General features: G+C 54.0%; 1 protein-coding gene and 1 long non-coding RNA gene across 4 annotated transcripts in view; one reads left to right on the top strand and one right to left on the bottom strand.

Annotated features, from left to right (window-relative positions):
- Nucleotides 1–20,217, top strand: part of EEFSEC (eukaryotic elongation factor, selenocysteine-tRNA specific) — a 248,017-nt gene that overhangs the window by 166,200 nt on the left and 61,600 nt on the right. For both annotated transcript variants that reach the window (XM_045992112.1, XM_045992113.1), the window contains exon 5: nt 19,458–20,114. In XM_045992112.1, coding sequence (XP_045848068.1) covers nt 19,458–20,114 — 657 coding nt within the window. The remainder of the gene's footprint in view (nt 1–19,457; nt 20,115–20,217) is intronic.
- On the bottom strand, nt 6,441–15,496 carry LOC123933138. Of its 2 annotated transcripts, XR_006816520.1 has the most exons (5): nt 15,436–15,496; nt 14,990–15,225; nt 8,742–8,901; nt 7,016–7,091; nt 6,441–6,598 (listed from the first exon to the last, which is right to left on the bottom strand). It is a non-coding gene; the product is annotated as an uncharacterized LOC123933138 (long non-coding RNA). The 2 variants fall into 2 exon arrangements; XR_006816521.1 differs by lacking the exons at nt 6,441–6,598; nt 7,016–7,091; nt 8,742–8,901 and adding exons at nt 11,426–11,604; nt 13,941–14,088.

Raw genomic sequence — 20,217 nt, 5'->3', positions numbered from 1 at the left:
CCCATGACATACGACAGCGGGGAGTTGAGTGGTTTGTTTCATCTCTTCTTAAGAAAAAGTTAAATTTATAATCCCAGCCCCGACCTTCCTTGTAACTCATGTGCTCATCCTGTTAACTGGTTTAATATATGGCACCACTATTTCATTAAACAACATACAGGAATAATTAGTTCAGCAACGATGCCTCAGAACAAAAGCCCTTGATTTAGTTTAACTTTATAAGTTGCTCTCTTTTGATGTGCAAGAACACATCTGGGGTCTTAAAGAAAGCAGAAAGAAAAATAGAAGACGTTTAGTCAGGCTGGGGGTTAGGGTTTTCCAAGTGCTGCAAGTAACCCTTTGGTCCCAGGCCTCGCTACCACAGCAGGAGCCCTGCCGTCGGTGCGCGCCACTGGCGTCGGGGACAAGGCCGGCCACAGTGACCGTCACCAGCCCCAAGGAAGCAGTGCACCTTGCTCGCTCCCACACGCACTCTGCTAGGTGTGCTCCCCCGGCCCAGGCCGATGGCCTGTGCTCTCTGGGTGACTTCAGACTCTCATTCTGTTCTTAAGTTCGCTCAGCGGACATTGACCTGACATCCGTTGTGTGCCAGACACAGGGCAGGCACTCTGGATATAACTGGCCAACAGGACAAAGGCCCCTCCCCTGGAGCCGGCCTTCTGTCTGCCAGTCACAGTTCCTCCGTCCGCTCCACTGGCGCTCGCTATTTTCCCCTCCAGCCCTTTCTCCACGTGTGCTACCTCGGGGGCCTCTCTGACTTTTGTACTCCATCACGTCCCACCTCTGTGTGACAGCATCTCGTGGCCGCCCCCTGCCACCGGCCGAAAGTTTCAGCAACTTGGTGTGAGCTGTGGGGTGTTGCCCCGCCTGCCGCAGCCTCAGCCTGCCGCAGCCTGAGCTCTTCCTCAGATGCTCTCTCCCTGCCTCCTGGTCGCTGTGCGTCCTGCCCTCTTCATCCTCAGGGCCCCCACACAAATGTCACTTCCTCCCTGCATTTCCGCTCCGCGTTCCGTACCAGTTGGTAGCCACGGCTCCTTCCTTGCCACGCTGGGACAGCCCCGTCACGGCGCACAGCAGCAGGTTGTCAGGTGGAGGGAAGCTCGGGCGGCTGGAGGGTTCTGTCCCGTTCTCCTCGCGTCCTTAGACCTGGCATAGTGTCAGGCCTACAGCAGCCTCCTCCTCAAACAGGGCTGTGAGGCCTGGTGGGCCCAGCCTGGCCTTGGCACTTTCTGGTGGTTTGACTACCTGTGAGAGTCTGTGAGCCCTTGGCTCCTTGGCCCTAAAAGCTGCGTGGGAATCCCTCCCCCACGGACTGGTGTGAGTCAAGGGTGTACTTGGGAAGGGCCTCGTCGGATACCCGAAACACAACAGGTGCTCGAGAAGTGGTAGTGCTGTCCTTTGCAAAGGTTTTCTGGACTGAATTTCACACAGATTTTGTTCCAGTTGGGTTTTCAGAGCCCTGAGATTAGCTGAGCCAGATTAAGTGACTCTCTCTATCTCTGGCTTTTGGTTTCCAGGGAACCAGGTTTTGTGGCAGGCGGCAGGTGTCCCGTGTCTGGAGGAGGCCAGCAGCTTCCCTGAGCTCCCTGTCACAGCACCCCCATCCCTGCCCTGCACTCGATTTCCTCCCCACCCACCCCCACTGCCCCACCTCACCCAGGACAGCAAAGGGCACAGGACACTATTCTCGCCCCCTCTACCAGCAAGGCCTGGTGGGAGGTGTTGGACCCTTCCTCGCTGGCCTCGCTGCAGGCATTTACTTAGCCTGGCTGGACCGCCGCCAGTCTGTGGGTCGGCCCCCGTGCCAGGACCACCCTAGGCGCGAGCGGCCGCCGTTCTGCAAGTCACCATCAGCTCCTTGGCCAGCATCCCTGCCCCTGCCTAGCCGTTCCGGTCCTCGCCCGAGAGGTTGCGAGCCATCTCCCGTGTGCTGTCCTCCTGTACAGCGCGTGTTCTGACAGGCGCCACCTGCATGGGCTGCCGGTTTGTGGCCACCGAGTAAGCCCTCTGCGCCAGGCACCTGGCAGGTACATTCGGATTCTCACAGCGGCCTGAGAGGAAGGCGGCACTTAACGCCTTTGTAGAGATGCTGAGGCCAGAGAGGCCAAACGACACGCCCCAGGTTCAACTCCACGACGCGGGTTTAAAGCCAGGTCTGTCTGCTTACGCAGTTACCACTCTGAAGCTTACTCGGAAACTCTCTTCAACTGTCCAAAAGAAGAGCCTGGGTATTTTCCCACCTTTCCCACCTGGAACGTGTTTCTGTTCTGAGTGCTGCTCCTGTTCCCGCTCTATTTTCCTAGGTCCCGGCCCCCTGCCACCCCTCAGCCCGTTTTCTATGGCTCCTGACCCTCAAGGCAGAAGCATCAGGCCAGTGGGCAGGAGCCTGCTTACCCTGCCCAGCTCCCTCACCGGGGACAGCAGGCTTCGGGAGGCTCTCCTGTAATCTCTCTATCCACACAGCCCTCATTTTAATTTGCAAAATTGAACCCAGATCGAGAGCAGTAAAGCCAGCGGACGGTAAATATTCATGCCTCAGTGAGCGAGGGTGGCTCCATTACCGTTGTGAGATTGGGAGAATTACCTTGGGGATTATGTATATTCATGGGCCGATTTTTATTTGCGATAGAACATGACTCACATTGGCCTGTGTGTTACCCGTTCTACCCCAAACAGACTTTGCACAAAGCTTATGCCCTTAAGCTTCTGAAAGTCATCTCAAGTGGATTGCCCTCTCCTCCTGCTTCCTAGGAGACAGGTGAGAATAATAATCACTCCAGCACCCAACCAGGGGCTTCCCGTTTTTCTCTCGCTGCTTTACAAGACACGGTATTATTCTTGTGTCCAGGTTGCAGATGAGGAGACTGAAGCCAAATCTCACGCCATGTGTTTTTTGTATGGCCATCTCCCCATGCTGGGCTGTTACCCCTCTACCGCAGGGACTATGTCCCGTTCTGTCCTGTGTGCCTGGAGCAGAGTGGGTGCTCAGAAAGTGCCTGCCGAGTCCGTGCCCATCCTGCGGGCCTGCTCTGCCACTGGTACCTGGACTTTGGACCATCCCTCTGGCGCCTAGTGGCACGGGTCTGGCTGCTGCAGGCATGGGCTGGGTCTCCGTGCTTGGGGGCGTAGCTCACGATACCTGGGCCTCAGCATGAAGCAGGCTCAGCGGACCGCAGCCTGCCACCTGTTTTTATAAATAAAGTTTTTTGCTGATGGCTGCTTTTGTCCCAGACTTGAGTGGTTTGAAGCAGAGGTGATCAGGGCAGGCAGAGCCTGAAATATTTACCGTCTGGCCTTTTACAGAAAAGTATGCGAGCCGTGGTGCACAGGCCTCGAGGGAGCTGAGCAAACAGCTGCGTTCATGCGGCTCTTTCGAATCCTCTCTCTGATTTCATGGTCATCTCAGTGAAGTTGGGGGGCTCATCCTCACTTACCAAGGATGAAATAGTCTAGTAGTAGTAGTGTGAACGACTGAGCTTTACTGAGCAGTGTCTACCCCTTACGATGCCACACTCATCGTTTCACACGGGCTGTCTCTATGTGACCTTGGCTCTGACAGAGCAGAGTTGGTCGCGGTGAGTTGCCTCGCCCCGGCCCTTGAGCTGGGTGGTTTGGAGCCAGGACCCAGGCACCGAGCTCAGGAGGAGCGGGGGTGGTGGGGAGCCCAGGTCTGGAGCTGGCAGAGCAAGAGTGATTTGGATTCCCTTTCTGCCCTGCATGCCCCCTCCGCCTGTGCAGTTCCTCTTATCCGTCTTTCCCGGCCTACACCTGTCACCTTGTGGGAGCTCTGACTCTCCAGGCTGGGAGGGTGCCGCTTTTCCATCCCGCCCTGGAACAGCTTATTCCCTGACATTTTCCCAAAGTTCTCACTTACACATTTAAACTGATTTTCGTTAACCCTAAGAACAGCTCCTAAACTTGTCAGATAATGTTTAATGTCGTTATCCCCCCAACCTGCTTTCTGGGAGAGCACTTACAAATTCATAAGAGCGTTTGGAGGAGAGCTTCTCTCAGCTCCGCATAAAAAGTATGTATATGTTGGAGTCTGCACTTAGGAGTAGTTCGTGTGAGATAAATCTCTCCAGATACTCAGGAAAACACTTGTCAGCCCCTAGCTTAGCCTTTGGAGTGATCCCTGGCATATGGAAACTGAAACTGCTGCCAGCCACCATGCCTGCTCCGAGTCCCTTGGGCTACCCAGCTTCTTGGGGAGCTCCTCCCAGGATGGCGTCTTGAGGGCCAGGCGCAGCAGCACTGAGGGCCTTCCACGTGCCTCGGCTGAGACCGTTGGCTTTCTGGCTCTGGCTGGAGTTCTTTGTGCAATGGCTGCTGGTGACTTGGCGATTGTAGTGCCTGGCCTGGGTATAAGAGTCTTTGACCTTTGTTACCTGAAGTGCCGGAACAATGGAACCTTCCAGATGCTGTTTTCTGCAGCTCCCCCCTCATTGACTCCCCCCATTTCGGGTCTTTTAATTTCCCTCTTTGAATCGTAACAGCTCTTTCCTGAGTGATAGGTACTGTGCTTGGGCTTCACTCACGTCGTTCTGAGTTCTCGCCGGAGCCTTGCAGGCACTGCCACCTTCACTTCACAAACAAGGAAGCTGGGGCTCAGTGGTAAAGGGGCCAGGCTCTCCCCTAGCTGGGAAGTGGCAGATCTGGCCAGCATGGTTCCCTGCAAAGCTGGAGTGCTTCTTGCCACACTGGGAGCCTCATAGGACTATCTTCCGAGGCCAGCCCCTGGGACAAATGCCGGGAGACAGGCATTCCCCTCAAAAATCCCTTGGAATATTGCCAGGTGGGATGCCAGCCCACCCCTCAGTAGGGTCAGCCAGGGTTGGGATGGTCATGTTCCTTCCGTGCAGTAGAAGGTGGGGGCTTGGATGGCAGGTGTGTATCTCCAGATACCGGCACCTCCCTCGGCAGCCTGCAGGTGCTCACGGGTGCTCAAGGGCAGGGGGCTCCCGCCGTAGCTCCGGCAGTCAGCCAGTGAGTGCCTGAGCCTCTTGCCGCCCCTTTGAGCCTTTCCCGAGGCCCTCAAGTGCTCACATCCCTTCAGTTGAGTGCCTCCCTCCCTCGTGCCTTGTTTGCTCCGGGGCCAGGGTGCTGGGACAAATGCCACCGTGTGCCACGGCCAGCAAGTGTGTTTCCATAAGGGCAGTTAATTCCAAACTTTATTTTTATATTTTAAAACATAGATCAGGGGCCTGGGTGGCTCAGTTGGTTTAAAGAAACATGGATCTTTTACAGCCAGAACACAAAAATTTTCATGAATCTTAATGTATAAATTTTTAGGACTTCCAAGAGATTCTGTGCATCTAGCAGACAATTTTCAGGCAGTGCCCTCCATTTGTTCTCTGTAATTAGGAAAGGCAGAAGCACGTCATGTTGTCTTCAGGGAATTGTGGGCACCTTGGCCTGCTGGCATCTCAGCAAGAGGCCCTCCCTAAGGAATGGGGATTATCCTCGAGGCTCCAGATCCAGTGGAACATGCAGGCTTCCTATGGGTCAGTGGGTTCCTTACTCCATTGTGGAACTGAGAGCTTTCCCTAAGAGATCCCAAGGAGGAGGAAAGAAGGATCCAGAGGCGGGAAAAGTTGCTCCTCTATTTTTGGACACCCAGCTCCTGGCCCATTCCATCCTGCTCGCCTGAGGGTGAGCTCCCGGCCCTGCTTGCCCATAAGCAGTACAAGGCTGTAGGCCCAGTGCCTTGGTCGGCCTGGCACACAGCAGAACCTTCATCATTATTGGTGGAATTAATTCTAGGTGATGTATTTAAGTTGAAAAATGGGATATTTGATGTTTGCCGTCAAAGTCTTTTTTTTTTTTTTCATTCTACTACTGAAGACTAAAGACAAACTTGGAAAGCGCAGAATAGTATACAGAAAACAGAAAGGAGGAAAAAATCTTTGGTATGGGATACCCTTCCCATTACTGTTTTAAGATTTCTAAACATGAGTCTGCCTCTCCTCCTTGGACGGACCTTACTTTGATTTTGTTTTGTCATTAGAAGGTGGCTTCATGACAGAAGGTGACAGAGGCCCGTCAGACACAGTTCTCCCTGTCACAGGCAAGGCCCAGCCCGACCTTCCCCACCTTCCCTGCTCTGTCTGAAGGTGGCTTCTTCAGTCCTCCAAGGGGACCTGTCTCCACTGCCCTACGCGGTAGCCTCTGCCGACACCAAGGCATCCCGTGAGCACTTGACCAGGACCGGGCCTCTGTGCTCTGCGCTCGGTTGTAGCCCGAGCTGTAGGCCACTGAGCTTGCCCTTCACAGTAGGCCACCGAGCTTGCCCTTCACAGTCAGGCCTTTTGCATCCTCGTTTCCCCATTTGCCACCGAGTGGCCTTCAGCAGGTTACTGACCCTGTGTCCTCATCTGTCCAATGGCCGTGAATGGCGCCACCGAGCTGGCAGGGTGGTCGTGAGGCTGGCTGAGAACACGCAGAGTGGCCATGGGATGCCTCCTGATGCAGTCCAGGCCAGGGCGTGTGGCTGGGGAAGGAACCTGATGGTCTTTCTGCAGAGATGACACATCGCTGCAGCCTGGTGGGATGGATCCTTCCTTTTTCCTTCAACTGAGGTTTTTGAAAGCCTTTCCTCCTAAATCAAAAGCAGCACGTGGTCACTCTGGAAATCTCTATGCAGTATAAAGAAACTGGAAAGCAAAACTCACCGAGAGGCCTATCACCCAGAGGCAACTGCTATTTACAGTTAAGGTTATATTTGAAGTATTTTTTTTGAAGATTTTATTTATTTATTTGACAGAGAGAAAGCACAAGTAGGCAGAGAGAGAGAGAGAGAGAGAGAGAGAAGCAGGCTCCCCGCTGAGCAGAGAGCCTGATGTGGGGCTCGATCCCAGGACCCTGAGACCATGACCTGAGCCGAAGGCAGAGGCTTAACCCACTGAGCCACCCAGGTGCCCCTGAAGTATTTTTTATGCCTTGATTAGTTATGCAGTATTAGAGAGAGCGCGTATTTCCATGCTGATAAAATCGCCTCATGTATTGGATTACTTACATGACATCTCACCCACTGTTCATTTAGCCATTTGTCTGCTGTTGGGCAGCTGGGTCGTCACCGTCTTGTGCTTATCCTGAAGAAAAGTGAAGGGAATATTTTAGGGACCCATCTTTGCCTTCCAGAGGTTTCCTAGGGATGAGATTCTTAGATGTAAAATGGAGAAACAGCCCTTTTAGAAAGGCCTGGACCAGGGTGATCTCGGATGGCCACGAGGGTTGTGGTCATGAGCAGCGTGTCTTTGTCCCCAGGCCACTTCCTGAAGAACAGGCACTTCCCTTCGGGCGCCTGGGTTGAGTGAAGGTGGCTTGGCTCAGGTTGAGGACCAAACAGTTTAGTGTCTTCAGGGTGCCTATCTCTCCGGCCCGGCCTGAGGTCACCCCACTCCCCACCCCCACCAGCTGGGGTTGTTCGGAGCAGTCCCATCCCCCTTTGTGCCACTTTTCCCTTTTATTTTGTAGGAGCTTAGAACCCTGTATCATCTCTTTTGCCCTCCCCCTCCTGGCAAGTGGCGTGAGTATTTCCATAGGTTTTAGGGTTAATGAGAGTCTCCTATTCTGGGCCAGCTGCCTCAGCCAGAGTACTCCACGTCTCCCCGTGTGGAGAAGGGAGGTTGGGCCAGGTTTAGTTAGGGGGCCTGCTGGCTTCACGTCCTGCCGCTGTGGCTTCAGGGTGTTGCTAGGGAAGGCGAGACTCAAGTCTGGGGTTACGGAGCTCAGCGGGGAGACCCGGGAGTGTGTCTCTCATTCTTCTGCTGCCCCTCCCACCCTGCCCACCTCCCCTCACTCCTCCTCCTGGCCCGGCACCCTCACAGAGTCTGGCTCAGAGCAAACTGTCAGTCTTGGTTGAGTGAATTGATTGGAACCTGATTGTATTAAATTTAATTGACTAGAATGTCTGTCTTTTATTTTTGAAGAATTAATTTTTTAATTATATAACCAGTTTATGAATGCCTGCGTGTCCCAAAAGTGAAACTTCCCGCTTAAGGGGAAAGGGCCCATTCTGTCATACCCATCCTGGCCTCCAGTGTAGAGGAGACCCCTGCTAATTCTTCTGAGCGTATCCTAAAGCCTTCTCTATGTAGTACAGATATTTACGTGAAAGTACATGATGCCATTTTGTGACTGTAACATGTGGTGTGGTGTTTGCACTTTTTCTGTTTCTGCCCAGTATTGGCCTCCCCTGTCACTACAGACAGAGCCTGGCCAATGCACGCATTTGTGAGTATGGACATTTCATATTGGCTGTTGCCGTGTGCCATGTGCCATGCATGGATGGGCTCTGGCCCACTGCCCAGTCTACGTGGAGGTCTCGTGCTCACGTGCACAGGTTTCTTCCCTGAGAGGCATCTGGAAGTGAAAACCCCAGCCTTGCTTTTCCTGGGACTCCATTGCACGGCCTATTCCTGAACCCTTTCTGTATTGGCAGGCCCTGCCTCATCAGGACAAGCTGCACAGAGGGGAAGAAGGCGCCCCTGCGCCCTCAGAGCCCTGCCCTGGCATCAGCTTCATCTTGTTTTGAACCCCACCCCGTAGAACTCTGCCCACACCTCTCGGCACCTCCTTGTACTTTCCTCATAACCCCTACCCCGTGCCATTCCCTCTCTCCTAATCTCACACGGCATCATCCATCAAAATCCGACTCAGATGTCACCCCCTCTCTGCAGGCCCCCTGAGCCCCTCTCGTGGCACTCAACACACTGTGTTCGAAGTAGTGCTTTACATACATGCTCCCTACCGTGAGTGTGGCATCCTAGAGGGCAAAGGCCGTGGCTTCCCGCATGTCCCTGTTGTCAAGCGAAGGGCCTGCCCGCCAGCAGGTGCTACTAGTATGTGTGTCGCAGGAAGGCAGGTGGCAGCGTTGGCAGCAGACCCTGAAGGGTGCCACTGTGAAAGGGGTGTTAAGTAAGCAGGAGCAGAGGCTCAGAGTGAGCTGGTGCACAGACGCGGAAGGAGGCCAGGCTGGAGTGGAGGGCTGGGCTGAGTGCCAGCCAAAGGGACGTGACACCTAGAGTCTGGGCAGGCTTGAGCAAGGGCATTGTAGGACCCAGGCTCTTTACCAGGGGGCTGGCCTGGCAGACACATGGGAAAGGTTGACTGTTGGGGGAGTCTGTGTTGGAAATGGGGACCAGGAATGGGAAGAAACTGTAGGTATGGGGCAGGAGTATTCCAGGATTTGCCTCTTATGGGCAATGGGGACTTTCAAAGGATGAGGAAGAAGCCAGAGTCTGAAGTTTGGACCATGAGTTGGGGCTGAAGCCATCACATTCACTGAGGACTTGGCACTCTCCAGCTGCGCCACTAGATAGCAGGTACATGCCACCTCCTTAAAGCTTTCACAGAAGCCTGGTAGCCTAGGATGTACCAGCTCCATTTTACCGATGAAGAAACTGAGACTTGGAAAGGTTATGGAACTTGCCCAAAGCTCAGAGCTAGAACACAGGGCCTGGTGTACTCACCAGGAGCAGGGGTCATGGGACAGGGGGAGCACTCACAGAGGGCTGAAGGAAAGGGGAGCCTTGGGACCCACCCCTTTGAGACCCACGCCTGTCTGGGTTCTCTGTGCGGGCCCACACGCACAGGTGCGGTCACGCTCAGCTCTCCGCAGACGGCTTTTCTGAGCCCTGCCCTGAAGACAGAGCTGGCTCCCTTGGCTTGCCTCCCAAGGATTCCTTACCCCCCAAAAAGCCCAGGGATGTCATTAAAAACAATTAAAGCCCCAGTTGTATGGAAAACAGAAGACTCAAACATTGGTGTAATTCAATTTAAAGTTTTATGGGATGACAAATGCATGGAGGGTGGCTGGGAGGAGGAGCATAAAGCTTCCTGGCAGGCCCCTTGTCACTTTTACGGTTCTCCATTGTTGCAGCGACTGGGAGGTTCATAACTGGGGTTTGTTGGCGAGGTTGCTGTGGAGGAGCGGGGGCCTTTGCTGGGCCATGTGGTAGGAAACCAAATCCGTTCCCTTCCTCCCTGGCTGCCCTCCATGTGGCAGGCACCCTGTGGGGGACCAGAGGTAAGCAGAATAAACCCAGCCTATGCACGGGCAGCTGTCTGGGTGGTGCGGGGGCCCCGTGGAAAACAACAGAACACACAGGCACATGGTGGCAATGGCCATAAGGTGCTGCGAGTGCCATGAGGAACAGTGTAGGGCGCTCCAAGGCCCTGAGTGGGCGACCCAAGCTGGTCTTGGTGGGAGAGGTGTGCAGGTGGGGAAGGTGCACATGGGCCCTGCTGAGGGTGGGAACTTGGCCTGAACGCCCCGGGGCCAGGAGGAGAGCCGGAGTGGACGGACATGCACACAGCAAAAAGCCCCATTCCATCTCTGACCCTAGAATTGGGTCTTTGCCAAGGGGTAGTTCTGTGGGCCCTCAGGCTCCTGAAGATCCTCTTTTCCTTTTCATATAGGGCATTCCTTATTTCTCAGCAGGGTTCTCAGAAAGGAAGTTCTCCTTGGCTCCCTCCCCTCTTTCACCAGGGGACAGCAGGTCTCTTGTTGAGGCCCCAGTGGCATTTTTGCGCAGAACAGATCCCATCTCTGGTCAGCCAGGTGGGAGACACAGCCAGGTGGGAGGAGAAGTGTGTCGAGTGCTGCCAGGACTACATTTCCTGGCACCGGTGCTCAGAGGGCAGGGAGCCCAGGAGGAGAGCCAGGATGGCGAGGAGGGGCCTCCCCAGATCTCCTGCCCCTCATCTCCTCCCCGCCCCTCCTTCAAGAGCCATGTGGGCTCAGGAGCATGTCCATGAAGCCCCTGGGGCCTGGCAGGGTCTCAGTAGACAAGGGGCTTTCACAGTTTATCTCAGGTGAACTAGAAGCAGCAGAGACTCTGAGGAAGCGTGGCCCTAGAAATGCACATAAAGACAGCAGTGGGACACCGTGCCTAATCCAGCAGCCTGGCAACGGTTGAAAAGCCCGCAGTACCAAGTGCTGGCAAGGGTCTGCACTGCCTGTGTGGGTAGAAGCTGTCCACTTCAGAAAGCAGTCGGTGAGACCTGGCGACAATAGACTGTGGCCCCCACACCAGCCTTCCACTCAGATAGCCATGCTAGAAAAACGCTGCGCGTGTGGACAGGGCCACGTGTACGGGAGGTTACTCAACATCATCTCTAGCAGCAAAAACAGCAACTCGTGTCCATCAGTGAGGGCATAGGTAAAAGGTGGGAGCTTTCCTAGAAGAAATACCGCACAGTAGTCAAAAAGACATGTACAGAGATAGCAGCATCTCTGTCTAGATAGATACATGTTAATAGATACAGAAATGGGGGTCTCTCTTTCCCAGGAAGATCAGATGTCAGAAACATAATACAGAAGGAAGGAGACAAGTGGGAGTGAAGCAATAATTTGCGACAATTAGTATAAACTAACAAATATACGATTCAAGAACACACACATGGGACAAAGTGTATAAAATAGAAGGATGAAAGTAAGTGCAGGGAGTCGAGGAGGAAAATGGGACTAGAGGTGTTCAGCTCGCTGTCAACGTGAAGTCCGAGAGACAGGATCTTAGCAGTCAGTCTCAGGTGGTGGGAACACAGGTGGTTCTGATGGTCATCTGATTCTCCGTACCTTTTGGGATGGTTTCCATTTCTCTAAAAAACAAGTGGGTAAGAGTGGAGTCCCCAGGATGCATGTGGTGCTGTCTTCTCGCAGTCCCAGAGGTGGTGCCGGGGGAGCTGGGGTCGGTCCCAGCAGGGGAGGCGCTGGCAGCCCCCGGGGCCCACACTGCCCTCTCCTTGTGCAGAGGCCCGAGTTTGGCTTTTTGTACGAGATGCAATTAATGCATTAGGCAGGGGTGGGATGAGGGGGATGCCTTATCTGTACCCAGCCTAGCTCGAAGAAGAGGGAGAAATAAGAGCAGCCAAATTGAAACCTTATTAAACAAAATTGGTTAGGTCTGATGGAGCCAAACCTAGACTGATCTTTAAAAGCTTATTTCATTTTTCCCCCTCCGGTCTGAACCTCTTTGAATTGAAGTAACTGATCCTGCTGTAAGCTTATTAGTGTCAAACCTTGTGTGTTTCTTTTCCTCTCCGATTTACATTTTATTAAGTAATGATGAAGTTGCAAGGCCCCAACCCTCGCCTTTGGCACAGCCAGGAGCTTCCAGGCTCATTAGTGGAACGAAAATGGATCATAGAGGTCCAATCTCATTACAGCCAGGACATTATTATAAAAATCTCTGCACATCAGGAAAACTGCTAAGCACAGGCTATTGTCCACTCCTGTCAAGCATCTGTTGATTCTTGAACACCGAGCAGGCCCGAAACACTGCTGTTCCTCTGTAGTGTAGTCTGACGTCGTCAGGCCCCTCTATTTCTTACCCCGCACAAGGAATGCTTCCAGTGAGGTCCCCGCACGTGAGCGCACCTCAGTGCAGTGACTATAACTCATTTGGACTTCCGTGGTGGTTTTTCTGGCAAGATCTAGTAAAAGAACTTGGGTTTTCCTGGCGGGTAGATCTGGATGCTGTGGATGAATGTCTCAACCTCTAGGGACCTCAGTTACCTTGTCTCTAAAATGAGATCGTTGTTAGCCACTGAAAAGGCTGCTCAGGTCTGTAGAGTGTCATCATGTGTAGGTATCCAGTCAATGTCAAGTGTCTCTCTGTGCACCTTCTGTACAGCTCATGGGGTAAAATCGTGAAGTCCAGCGTTAGCTGGGTACCACTCTTCCACGCAGGGTGCCGTGAAGAGCAGAGATGAACGCTCTGTGCCTCCCACCTTGAGTAATTTCTTTGGGAGGTTTTCAGTAGGCTCCAAAACAGAGACCAGGTCCTTCTGAGTATCGCACCTACCTCAGCTTCAGATGCTCAGGAGACCAGGAGGGGTAACTGAGCGTGTCAGGCCTGGGAACACACAGAGGGTTCCTTTGCCCTCCCATCTACTCCATCGGCAGACAGTTACATAGTGTCTGTCCCGTGCCAAGCACCGTGCTACCCAAACCTAGACACGCTGGTGGCTAGGAGGGAGCAGAGCAGTTGAAAAGTCAGGTCTGAGACTGTCTGCCATGCTTGACCAGGAGGAGGCTGTTGCTGACTGTGGCCAGGGCAGTCATAGCAGCCTGGGCAGGGGGAGGGAGGGACAGAGCTGCCCCTGTCCCCACCACTCCAGAGTCTCAGAGCAGGCTGGCTTCTCCTCAGCTTCCCTTCACCCTGAGCAGGGTCCTCTCACAGTGGAGTCTTCCCTCTGTCCCTTCCCTGGAGCCATCCTTCTGGTTCTCACCACATGGGCATCCCCATCGTGGGTACTCCAGCCCTGGAGCAGCCTGACGGGGTAGGGCCGCTCTGCCCCCAGCACCAGCTGCCCAGGCATGGTTTCTGCTCAGCTGGTCCGGGCACCGGGCTGCAGGATGTCAGGCCTGCCTTGCAGTCCCTGCATTCATTGTCCCAAGTCTCAGCCCCTTTGCTCTGTGACCTTGGAGACATCCAAAACCTCTGTCTCTTCATCCATAAAATTGAATGTAAAAATATTGACCTGCCTCATGGGGTTTTCATGAAGAATAACTGACCCAGATGATGGTAAAGCCTCTTTGTTAATCAGAAAGGGCCAAACCGCTTAGCAAGCATGAACTTGAGTTTTAAAAATTGTTTGCTTGCTTGATGTATTCCTTCCTCCCTTTCTCCATGGGTCCATCCTCCCTTCCCCAGAAGCGCTTGGTGCCAGAACGAGGGGAAGGGCAAGAGGAAGAGACGCAGCAGCCACCGTCCCCTGTCTGAGCTGAGCTCAGGGAATCCTGAGCGGTCCCACACAGAGACACCTCCCTGCTCTGCCACCTGCCTTCTTCGCGGCTGTCCTAACTGTGCCCCACCAGAGTGACCTGAGTCCCTTGGAGAGGCTTGGAAGGCTCCTTCCCCTGGGTGATCTGGAGCATCCCAACCCCTAGCTAGCCTTGGGGCCAGCCCTGCTCCCGTAGCATGGCTGTGTACCTCCATGCGCCTTTTTGGAGGTATGCATCCCAGACCCAGATGGAACTCCCTCGAGGGCAGGGACAGTGCTGCACCCATCCGTGGCTGCTCTCATTCATTCCGCAAATAGGTGTCGAGGGCGTCCATGTGTCTGGCACTGTGCTGGGCACTGAAGATAGACCCGGAAGTTACAGAAAAGAAGAACAAAGCCCTCACCCTCGCCCTCATGGAGGTTAGAGTCCAGTGTGGGATAGACAGTCAGTAAACAAATACATGATACGCCACGTAGTGACGAGTGCTGTGAACAAAAGTGAAACAAAGAAAAGAAGACAGGGATGGGGAGCTCTTATCGCAGAGTCGAGGGCATTTGAGCGGACAGGAAGGAGACAAGGAAAAGAGAAACAGGGCCTCTGAGGGAGGAGCATCCCAGTCAAGGCGCTGGTATGTGTGAAGGCCCTGAGGGGCGAGCACACGTGGCATGTTTCAGGAGCGAGAAGTCAGAAGGCTTGTGTGACTGAAGTGACGTGAACAGAGGCTGCAGTGGAACTATAGCGAATAACGTCGAGAGACATGACAGGGGCCGACTGTAGGACCTTGAGGTCCTAACAAGGACGTTAGTTATACAGAGTGAGATGGGAAGCCAGTAAAGGGCTTGGGGGCGAAAGTGCAGAGTCCTGTCTTAGGTTTAAGCTGCTCTGTGGGGACCAGGCTGCCGGGGAAGGGGCAGTTATCAAAGCCAGGTGGGCCTGGGACCAGCGTGGGCAGGGGTTGCAGAGAACCGGGCTTGGGCACTGGCCCTGTTTGGAAGGTGAAGCCTGTTGGAGCATCCGATGGCTGGGTATGTGTACGAGTCAAGGTGGACCCCAAATTTTCACATGAGCAGCTAGAAACACACAGCTGCCGTTTCTGAGACAGAAGGAAAGAGAGGAGTCTCAGATGTGGGAGGCTGGAGGTACCTACCAGACCTCCAGGTGGAAAGGCTAGAGGCAGGTGTGTGAGTCTTCCTTTCCCAGCCCCTGACTTCCCCCTCCAGCCTCTGCCTCTCCTGCAGCTCCGACCTCTGTGCTCACCTGCTGCCAGCTGCCTCACAGGCCTCTCGCAGGCACGGATCTCTCCGCCACCCCTCCTCCCCGCAGCGCAGGGCTGTTCCTCCAGCTGGGACCGGGGAGTCCGTCCTCATGGCCCGTGTTTCTGTCGTCCCCACATCCGGTCTGTCAGCACACCCCAGCATGGTACTGCATGGTTCCTTCCTTGCTGCTTTCCCTCTTTCCTTTCTTATTTCTCCACACCGTGTAGCCAAAGTGACCTTGTCAAAGCACGTGAGAGCATGTGTCATTCCTCTGCTCAACCCCCAGCCCCCACTACAACCCGGGGGGCTTCTGGTGTCCTCATGGTGAAGGTGGTGGGCCCATGTCTCTAACCAGATGCCACCGCCCCCGGCGCCCACCCCTCCAGCCAGCCCACCACCTTTCAGTCCCCACCCCCCCACCTCCCCATAGGCCACGCTCTTTCCCACCTCAGAGCTTCAGACCTGCTCTGCTCTTCTCTCTGCCCGGAGCCCCTGTGGCTAGTTTCTTCTACTCCTCTGGTCTCCTCTTGAGTGCCACCTCCTCCGGGGAGCCCTCCCCGAAGACACAGGAAGGATTGCATCACCCAGTTATTCCCTCCCATAGGACCTCGCTGTGGTTTTATAATCTGCATTTATCAGCTGATGACTTTATAAGCTGCTGCACACACACCCCTTCCCGACCCCCAGCAGTAGACTCCAGAGTCCGTTCTGCTCACCCTGTATCACTGCAGGGCCTACGCCTGGTCCATGAGAGAAGCTTGATAAATACGTGTTGAGTGAATGCCCTCTGCCACTTAACTTGAATATCAGTAAATCCGAGTGAGCTGTTGAGTAGATGGATGGACTCTCTCAAAGTTTGCCCATAAATGAAAGGAAAGTCTGTTTTTGGTCCCCCCCATCCCCCGTTCTGGAGTTGGCAAAACTACTTTCCCGTATTTTTGGTGTCCTCCATGGTCTCTTACATTCTTGAAGGCTGTCTTGTAGAATGGGGGCTTGTCGGCGAGACCGTGTGCTGATGCGGCTGCGCGCCCCCACCAGAGCCCACAGTCGTGCCTCGCTGCCCTGTCCCCATCTTTATCTGTTTCACAATTTCCTGTCTGGGCCCTTGAAATCTTGATTTGCACAGTTATTTGTCTTTCTGCTCTTCACGGTGCCCTCTTAAGGCATTCTTTATTATTTCAGTCCAAAGAACACAAGCCCTGTTGAAAAGAACATGCTTTTAATGAAGCCTGCTTGGAGATGGACTTGCTAGTGGGGTGGGGGCTGACAGTCGGGGATGGGGGACTGCGATCCCGGGAGCATCTGAAACACCAAGAGCTCACGCAGGCCCTGGCCGCTCTGAAATCTCTGCTCCATGCTTTCTTTGCCATGGGGGGCATTTCTTTTCCAGAATGAGATGCAGCCATTCTCTTTGGATGGCTTGGGGATTTCACTGGGTCTCCCATAAGCAGCATCTGTCAGCCGCCCTTTACACTAGGCCCCAAGATGCAGCCGTAGGAACCTGGGTTTAAAAGGGGGAAATAAGCAAGTCTGATAGGCAAATATTAAGACGTCTGGCCATGACAGATGTTGGAGAAGACACGGATCCATCGAGAGTCTCTGGCCTGTGGCTGGATGTGTACACTGGTACTTTCTTTATCTAGAAGACATGAGCCCTCACTCACCCCTGACCCAGAAGTTCTGGTCCAGGGCCCCCGTCTTCCAGAACCCTCCCTGTGCTGTGCATCAGGCAGGACTCTGGTTTGAGAGGGAATTCATTACATCATTTTCCAGCAAAAAAACTGGACATGACCCAGGTGCGCATCGACAGGAGGCCGAATGGGTGGGGGTCTGTGTGTGCTGTGTGACCTACGGCATCAGCAGCAAATGAGCTACAGGTGTAGGCGGCACGGGCACAAACTCCCAAGTTCAGACACTCAGAAAACAAAGCGAAGTATTGATTAGGCATATGTACTACATATGTAGTGAGCCTCCGCACAACCGTGTACACGTATATCTAAAAAGAAAGGAATGCCACACACCAAATTCAAGAGAGTGGTTGCCTCCAGCTGGGGGGCGGGCAGGAGACCTAGGCAGGGGAGGAGCCCAGAAGGACAGTGAAGTTATCGGTGACATTTTAGTTCTCAGGGTGGACGATGGGGCCACGGATATTTACCCTGTCGTAATTTAAGTACGCGGAGGCACAGACTGGCAGAACCATGAAGCAGCGATGGCAACACGGGAAGTCAGCTTCAGAGCAACCCAAGCAGAATAACCAGCTCGGTCTGGAGTGAGCAGGGAAGCTGTTCCAGGAGGTCTCCTGAGATGAACAGGAATTTCAGGTGGAAGAAGTCCCAGGGAGAAGGGTCCTCACAGGCAGAATGCACATGTGGTTCTGTATGTAGGGAATTGTTCAAGCTGCCCCTGGTTGTGGCTTCAGGTGTTGGGAGAATGTGGGGTAGACCATGCAGAGAAGCCAGGCAAGCAGAAGTCCTTGATGGGGCAGCCAAGGGGGCTGCCCTGAGCAGCTTCCCCAGTGTGGGGGGTGGGAGGACGGTGGCCAGGGGGCTGATTCCCCATAGAATTTCACATGACCAGAGGCTCCGCCTGCTCACAACAGCTACGCCCAAAAGGTTTGAAAGTAGTGATATGAAGAGGGGAGCTTGTGTAGTGGTCGGTGCCAAGGGAATTGCATCATCCGACATGTTTTAGAAAGCTGGCCTGGAGAAGGGAGATGGGCGGGGTGGGGGCCAGAGGACAGCTCACCGGACAGCTACAGGCCTGGGGTGGGTGGCGGGGGAGCGGGGGGAAGAGCTGTGATTTGGGGCCTGCCTCGCTGGGCAGACGCTTAGTGTAAGATAATATTCTCCGGTTACTCTGAGGTGCATTCCTGAAAATCTTAGTTTCCCGTTGCCCTTGTAGACCATTTCAGAGATGTTTTATGTTTCTCTTTGATTGATCTTGGCTGTGGCTTTTGACACCACACTTCTCACTTTCTCTGCCCCCTGACCTCTTGGTTAGGTAGTTAATGATCTTTAAACAAACACTTGAGTATTATGGCTCTCCAGGAAAGGGCCTGGCCTCCTGCGCCCGGAGCAGCTCAGCATTCTCCCTTTATCCAAGGAGAAAACGAGTGCTCCACACACCCGGGCTTTGCAGATGGGGGTGCTCGACAACCTGAAGGCCAAAGTGTCTTTAACTGAGCCAGTTTTGATGGCAGGTTCTCTGAAATACATTACCCATTCCTTTGCTGCGTTAAGCATGATCTCATCTCTCCGACAGTGGATCTTAGTAGGAATGTTCATTGATTTACACAAACGTTTATTAGAGCCTTTCCTATGTCTGTTCCTGATTTACGAACTGTGGGTGCAGAAATCTGCCTGGTGTAGTAGTTGGTGGGGTGGTTTCCAGAGATAAGATCAGGTTATTCCTTTGCCTAAACTCCTCTGCCACGTCCAGTGTGCCCTCTCCTCCCTGCCCTCCCTGCCCTCCCTGCCGCAGCCCTCCCGCCTCTTTGTTTATTTCTCAGACCTACAGAGCCTCCGTCCTGGGCCTGTACATTCATTAGTTCCCCTGTTCAGAACTCTCTTTTTCTGGACCTTCACATAACTTCTTATAATCAGGCCTTAGCTGAGTCATCACCTCTGTAGACGTCTTCCGTGGCCACCGCTCTGAAAAGCCAGACCTCCCCATACATGCTAGGCCTTCTCTGTATATTTATATGTATACATATTATATGTAATATAGTACTCTATTATATGTGTAGAATTATGTTAGTTATATATTGACACACAAAGCTTCATAATTATATCAGCACAAACTTAGTTAACGTTAACGTATTTGTAGTTTTGTTGCTGTTTCTCACTCTGTTCCCACCGCCAGAACAGTCCCTGTCACACTGTAGTCCCTCGGTGTGACCTGCCCTGGAGAAGCGCACAGGCTCATGGGCAGATCGGCACAGAACAGGCAGTGACAGCAGAGCAGGTTGTGTATGACTCAGAGGAGCTTGGAGTCGCACCAAAGAGAGGGACAGACCTTACCCACTGTGGGTCAGGGTAGACTTTCTAGAGCAGTGGGGTTTGGCCTGGGCTTTCAAGGACAGATGGCCATAGCTTGGCAGGCTAAGGACCTGGGGGAGCCATTCTGCATGTGGTGACAAGCCTCTGCAGAGGGCTGAAGGCGGGAAAGTGCTGGAATGGGGTCTGGGGTAGAGTGACTAGAGGGACGGAGGGAGCTAAGGTAGCTGAGGATTTGGCTGCCGTGACCACCACCCACATCCTGGACCAAGGGACCCCGCGAGCCTCATGTTTGCAGGGTGGAGTTTGTTCTGGCCAAGGGGAGTCTGAGCTCCCCAGAGCTCTTCTGGGGTGCCATGCGCAGGGCCAGGTTGGTGTTGGTAGTCCTGGGATGGGGACTTCTCCAGCTGGAGGCCCTTCCCACCAGCCTCAAGGCTCTTCGTTTCCTGAGTTTTCTCTTTTGCTGCCCCCCAGGTGGTGAAGAAGGTGAAGTCCATGCAGATGTTTCACATGCCTGTCACCTCAGCCATGCAGGGAGACCGCCTGGGCATTTGCGTCACCCAGTTTGACCCCAAGCTGCTGGAGCGCGGCCTGGTGTGTGCCCCCGAGTCTCTGCACACTGTCCATGCAGCCATCATCTCTGTGGAGAAGATCCCATATTTCCGGGCGCCCCTGCAGACCAAAGCCAAGTTCCACATCACGGTGGGCCATGAGACGGTCATGGGCCGGTTGATGTTCTTCAGCCCTGCCCCCGACAGCTTTGACCACGAGCCTGTGCTGGACTCCTTCGACTTCTCTCGAGAATACCTCTTCCAGGAGCAGTATGTAGAGAAGGATTTGGCACCAGCGGGGACGGACAGGGATGAGACTGACAAGAAGACGGGCCAGGCCGCAGAAGGCTGCTGCCCACGGCACCAGTGGGCCCTTGTGGAATTTGAGAAGCCTGTCACCTGCCCTCGGCTGTGCCTGGTGATTGGCTCCAGGCTAGATGCGGACATTCATGCCAACATGTGCCGGCTGGCCTTCCACGGCGTCCTGTTGCACGGCTTGGAGGACAAGGACTATGCCGAGAGCTTCTTGCCCAGGCTGAAGGTGTATAAGCTGAAGCACAAACATGGCCTTGTAGAACGGGTAAGCAGTCCCTCCACCCATCATCCTAACTTGTCGGGCCCGGGTGGCCGGGATGGACATGTTTGGGGTCCATGATGAGAACCAGGAAGACCTCAGAGGCCTC

Source organism: Meles meles, chromosome 20 (genome assembly GCF_922984935.1).
Source record: "Meles meles chromosome 20, mMelMel3.1 paternal haplotype, whole genome shotgun sequence".
NCBI classification, from domain to species: domain Eukaryota; kingdom Metazoa; phylum Chordata; class Mammalia; order Carnivora; family Mustelidae; genus Meles; species Meles meles.
Note: the sequence above shows the minus strand (reverse complement) of the source record. Positions and strands in the feature narration are given on the sequence as shown.